The sequence below is a fragment of the Protopterus annectens genome, chromosome 8.part0, assembly GCF_019279795.1.
Source record: "Protopterus annectens isolate FY-2018-M chromosome 8.part0, PAN1.0, whole genome shotgun sequence".
In the NCBI taxonomy this organism is placed as follows: Eukaryota; Metazoa; Chordata; order Ceratodontiformes; family Protopteridae; genus Protopterus; species Protopterus annectens.
The window spans coordinates 1,502,755,315-1,502,761,500 of record NC_056741.1 but is presented as its reverse complement, the minus strand read 5'-3'; the positions used below and the strand labels follow the sequence as shown (position 1 = coordinate 1,502,761,500).

Genomic DNA, 6,186 nt, shown 5'->3' with positions numbered 1-6,186 from the left:
AGGCTAAGGAAAGCCCCTGCTGGGTGTTGTCTGGCATTCACAGAGTGCTATTTGATGTCCAGAGCAGCAGTTCTGGAATAAAGACAGCAGAAGTGAAAAAAACATGGAGGAAACTGGAGAGTGTTCCTGTTATAGAAATCCAAACCAGAAAGATAGTGAGATGATCAGTGTGACAGACACATTGAAAAGGACTAACCCAGCTATAGACGGCTGTGTTGAGGCTTTTGTGAAGGACTTTTTATTTTAGAAAGAACCTGCATTTTTCATGGATTGTATAATAAACCACATTGTTTTCAATGACTGGCATCTCAGCTGCCTTTTATGTTCCACCTTACTCATGTGTGCTAACCCTAAACCTGACTCTAACCCTATCCCTATCCTTACACCAACCCTACACATTAGATCAGTAAATACTCTGTTTATAGCAGTGCACTACCACTAAACAAGTCACACACCCTTTATATATACAAATACACAAGTACAATACTAAACTTATCCCCCAGCATTTACTCTAGCTCTAACCCACAAACACATGCACTCATGCACGAGTGTGAACACACCCACACAAATTTTCATTATAAAAAAAATCTTCTGCATAACTACCCACTTCCACAAACCAGCATTCAATAACATACCATTTGAGTCTTCCTGTACTTGTCAAATCTTGCATTCAGCCATGTCTGACATCAGGAATGGCATTCAATGAATGAAACATTCAATATTATGGTAACCATATAAACACACACACACACACACACACACACACACACACACACACACACACACACAACACAGATACACACACACACACACACACACACACACACACACACACACACACACACACACACACACACACATATGCATGCATGTATACATACGTGACATATGCTGGAAAACTTCCAAAATCGGCTCTACACAGTCCTATATGTTAACCATTTGAAAAGTTGGGATACACTACAGCAAGTCCTGAAATATGGAGACTGATTGGCTGAAAGATTCAGATTTAAATATACTAAGTCAGAGATGCCATTTCTTGGAATATTCCCTCTTCTCCAAGGTATGGCGATCTCTGAGTTAGTACATATAAGTTCAGGGGATAGGAGGGGCAAAAAGAAGTTTAAAGAAGAATGATTTTAGAAATTTGCTCTTCTCCTATGTTTTCAATCTTTTTTTTTCAACTTGTTGGCTCTCAGCATTTAGAGTACTAACATTTCAATAGGGAGTCATCCTACATGGCACTGCAAGCTACTTTGTTACAATGAAAATAATAAAATTAGGCAGAGGGAAAACAACCACCACAAGCTATTTTGTTACAATAAAGATAATAGAATTAGACAAGGAAAACCAACCCACACAAATTGTGCCACTTTCAGTTATGACAGAAATGATCAGTACATTAGGAAATATGTTTCAGTATTCAAAACTGCTTAAGTCTCTTGTTTTGGATGTTGGAAGTTGTTATCATCATGCATTATTCACTGGTGGAAACGGCATAAAAAGCTGCATCTTCTCTTATTTCATCCATTTTGTCTATTTCCTTCAGAGTTAGTATGTTGTGTCTCCTGTCCACTTCTTCAAATGCTAGGTATTGATTTTCATAGAAAGCTGATTCAAACATTCTCAAATTATTCAATCCTCTAGAAAGTGCTTTCTCAAAGAATATGATTTTGCTTTTGCTTCCATCTATAAAATCAGGAGTTCCACCTTCCTGGGAAATAATAAAGCAGTTGTGTTACTGATAAAATGCTGTGTATAGTAGTCCAGGTTTAGCATTTTGCTTTACATAAATGCAAGGCAATATACTATAAACTACATGAAAAATCTTGCTGTTACATTTTCCAATATATAAATATAATTGTTAAAAATGTCAGTAAAGTCATTTCTCATAACATGTAGTACACAGTTTTTAACTGTGCAGTGCATATGGATGCGCTTCAAGTCAGAAAATATATAGGTCATATCTAGATATATTTCTCAGTTACATCTAAATGTGGGCCTGGATTTTTACCAGCTATTTGACTAATTCTTAGAACAATGAACCTGAAAGTTCCTTAACTTTCTACTCCACAGAATTTGCCGGTCTCAGAGTTAGTATTTACAAACACACACATACACTCACACACACACACACACACACACACACACACACACACACACACACACACACACACACACACACACACACACACAAGCACACGCGCACACACACACACACACACACACACACACATGCGCATGCGCGCATACACGTGTGTATGCATATATAGCTATATATATATATATATATATATATAGAGAGAGAGAGAGAGAGAGTGAGAGAGAGATAATATATAGTTTAGGGTTGTGGATGACTATTTCTCACATTGGCGGGTGCAGGGGCGCTTGCCACACCACAAAAAATGTCTTTGAGTTTTGTGACATTGTGAGCATTGCTCTTTTGACCTCCCAAGGATTTACAAATTTTGTGTGCAAACAATTCTGTATCTATTAAGTTTTGCAGTGGATCCCTGGTCTGTATTCCGAAGTAAGCCCTGTTCTCTTGCAAACTTTTGAAATAGTGCACTTTAGTCATTGCTGACATGGCAGAAAACCAAGACAAGCCTGCAAATATGCAATCTTAAACAGGTGGATAGTGAGGTATAAGATGGTATAAGATGATATGAGATAAACCTGGAAATGAGTTCTCTTGCTCTTGTTCATAGGTTCATAGGTAGATACTAGGCTATCTGCCCTAGGGCATTTATAATCCTAGCCCAAGTGTATAATATACATATCAGTATTCTGCTTCTTTAGCTTCTACCTTACCTCAGTTCATCATGAGCTTCTGTTCTGCAAACTGATGCCTTGTGCACTAGTTAGTGGATAGCACAGAAGACCTGCTATGGCATGATTTCCATAGTTTTTCTGAAGGCTTTGAAATTAGACATCTGCATGATACTTTTGAGAAGCTAAGGAAAAAGTATTACCTCAAGGAGACCATCAGTGTCATAAGTGCTGTCCTTATAGAATGGTACACTCATATAAATACCTTATTGTTTGATTCCATTCCAACATGTCCACAAAAAAAAAGTACCATGAAAAACTGATCAACAGTTTCCCAAGACAACTTAGTCTTTAAACTGGCAGTAAAAACTGAAAGAAAAAACTGTCAAGCTAGACTCTTTGCTTTGTAATACATTAAACGTCCTATAGTGCAGGCCCATGGGATATATACAAATGACCCCTTAAGACATAGAGTTTGTCAGCTACATGGCTTCTGAATGCTCACAACATTGTACTTTTTAGCTCTTTCTGGGTATATTCAGATCAATAAAGCCAAACCCTGCTATCTATAAACATGCATGGATTTCATTTGGGATATTTTTCAAGCACCATAATGTTTATGGACATCAGGCTTATTTTAAGTTCTGTGTGTCAAATGTAGCTAAACAATCAACTAATGCTGTACTGTTGAGGTCACTAAAAAGGCTGAAACATGCAGAAGTCTAGGAGGACATTATGGACTGAAGTCTTACTTTATGCTCATTGCTCCAGATAACAGCATTGTTGCAGCTGTCTGAATCAGTATAGGTGGCTACCTTTCTCAGGAGGCAGAGATTTGGCTATCTATATGCTACATTACAGTTGCATAACTACTGCAATTTATTGGGAAATAAGTTTGTTGCTGGAGATGTAACCTATGCCTCACATTTCTTTTGAAACGAAACCATCTATCTTAGGTGCTCAAGTTCACAGATTCACCTGATTGACCACATCTTTGTCCAGAGCTATACCCAAGTCAGTTGGTACACTTGGCAGTTCCTCTGACTGGTGCCCCCCTTTAGCCCAAACTTGAGGACACCCTCAAAAACGCCTTCCTTCCTAAACTTGAGGGGGGAGTATTATACAGTTGTACCAAACTACTTCTGCAACTGCAGTGGTTGGTAGCACCCAGCAAGCTTTGATCTGCAACCATAAATGCAGTATCAGCATTCTTTTATGAAGCCATGACACCCTCATAGCTTGTGTCTAGGGCTGCTACTCCATTCTACCCTCGCCAGTTACAGCTCTGTCTTTGCCCTCCTATGCTCTTCTGTCTGGGACTGTCTTCCCAGGGAAATCTGTAAAGATGCAAAAATAGCCTCACTTACTTAAAACTTCCTTATTTACTCCTAAGTGAAAGACCTATTCTGGCAGAGTTTTTGGATGAATCTAGAACAGAGGCTGCTGTTAAAAAGGATAATTAGTAGGGCATATAAAATATACTGCATGATAAGTATAAAAATCACAGGAGGTTAGAAAAGATTGGGAAGAGAAATCGGATAAGCAATTTATATGGGAACAATGTTAGGAAATATTATGGCACCCAAGTATGTAACAAAGTTTAGAAGGTTTAAGATTTTTGCTTTTTAAGTGGTTATACAGGTATTTTTATACCCCAAACAGACTCCAAATACATTTTCCTCAGGTAGATGGCAAATATTGGAGATATGACTGGGAAGAAAGAGGTAAATGGGACACTGAACCTGAATCTTTCCTCGAGTAGATAACAAATGTTAGAGGTATGATAGGGAAGAAAGAGGTAACTGAGAAAATATATTTTGGGAGTGTAATGTGTTGTCAAATTAAAAAAATCCCTACAGAGTACTCAGTCAGAAATATTGGGTTTGGAAATGGGTGTAACTAAGGAAATTATTCTTTTGAGCTTGGACACAGGATCTAGCTTGCCTAGACATAGTAAAGCTTTGTTACATTTAATTCTTCCAATTGCAAAAAAAAAAAAAAACAATTACTAGAAAATGGAAATCAAAGTCTTAACCAACTGTATTTGAGGCACTGAATATTTTAACAGAGATAAAAGAACTGAAAGTAGGGTCTTTAGAAAATAGTAGGAGCAAATTACATAGAAATAAATGGAAATTGTGGGAAAATACATGCAGAATACTGTTTTGGAGGAGGATTGAGGTTTAAGGGAAGGTAGGAATTGAGCAATTTATGTAATGTTGGACTGGTGATAATTATAAAAATGAACATATGTGATATATAATGTACGTAACCGGAAACATGTTAATACATTTTTTATAGTAATACATGTTTGGCTATGTTTAATAAAGGTGTTAATAAAGGCCACAGGGAAAAAAAATCCTCATTTACCAGCACTTCCTTTGCTGCACCTAACAGTGACTGTCACTTTTATCCATACATTTTTGCATATGGAAGTGACATACCTTAAACTTGCTAAAATTATAGTTGACTCCCTTTAACTAAACCAGCCTACTTTGCAGCATATTATTTTAGCTAATTGCAATTTTGTTCTAGAATCTATGTTTCAGTTTTCACTGCTTACCTCTTTTAAGTTATACAAGTGATTTTGTATTTGTTCTTTCCCTTTGTTCACTTAATGTTTTTTATTTTTCCCCATTGGCATTGTTGTTAGTTTTGTTTGCTATTAGTCTTTGTAGTCCTAATACTCACTATAACATTTTCTGCTGAATGCCTTTCTTCAAAGAACTGCAGTCTGACTGTTCACCATATGAAAGGTTCCAAGACTCCCACCATGTCCCCAGTATTTGCACCCAGAGTACAACCAGTTAATAGGGTTTACCTATAAATAATACTTTGGATGAGCGTGTTGGGAATTATGATGAGGCTCTCATCAGTTCTCTGCAGGATTTCAGAGGTAATTCTTGAACAACTGCTGCTGTTCCACATTTGTGATTGTATCAGTTTTAGCCAGTTGTAAACTTAAGCATATGATAGAAAGAGTACAGGATAGGGTCTCACAGTTTGAAGGGTCTTGCCAAAATTTCAGAATTTTATTTGTGCGGTTTTATTATAATTTCATATACCATCGCCATAAATTAATTTCCTATAAAAATTTCTTGAATCTAAATAATTAATTGAAAACTTTAAAGTTCACAGCAACCCTTCGCCCAACACTGCATTTGTTTTTTTTTTGTTTTTTTTTTTGGTTTTTCTTTTATGCAGCATGGAGCACTCCTTGTTAAGTACAGTTGTTGCACAGTTGTATTCGTTGTTCTAGTCCAGTGCTTTTGAGTTGCATCTGACTGCTACAGCAACCCTATGAATAGCTGTTGCCAGTCACAGTGTTTTCTACACAACTAGGGAACAGAAGTAGCTTGCCAGACTTTCTTCCATATCACTGATGCACAGGGCACATAACTATGTACAATTCAGAGTCTC

At 37.1% G+C, this 6,186-nt stretch overlaps 1 protein-coding gene across 1 annotated transcript in view; it reads right to left on the bottom strand.

Moving 5' to 3' along the window:
* Positions 1 to 886: 886 nt before the first annotated feature.
* LOC122809524 (interleukin-18-like) overlaps positions 887 to 6,186 on the bottom strand; it is a 190,306-nt gene continuing 185,006 nt past the window's right edge. The window contains exon 4 of the mRNA XM_044081089.1: positions 887 to 1,711. Within this exon, the coding sequence (XP_043937024.1) occupies positions 1,475 to 1,711 (237 nt within the window). The 3' untranslated portion in view covers positions 887 to 1,474. The remainder of the gene's footprint in view (positions 1,712 to 6,186) is intronic.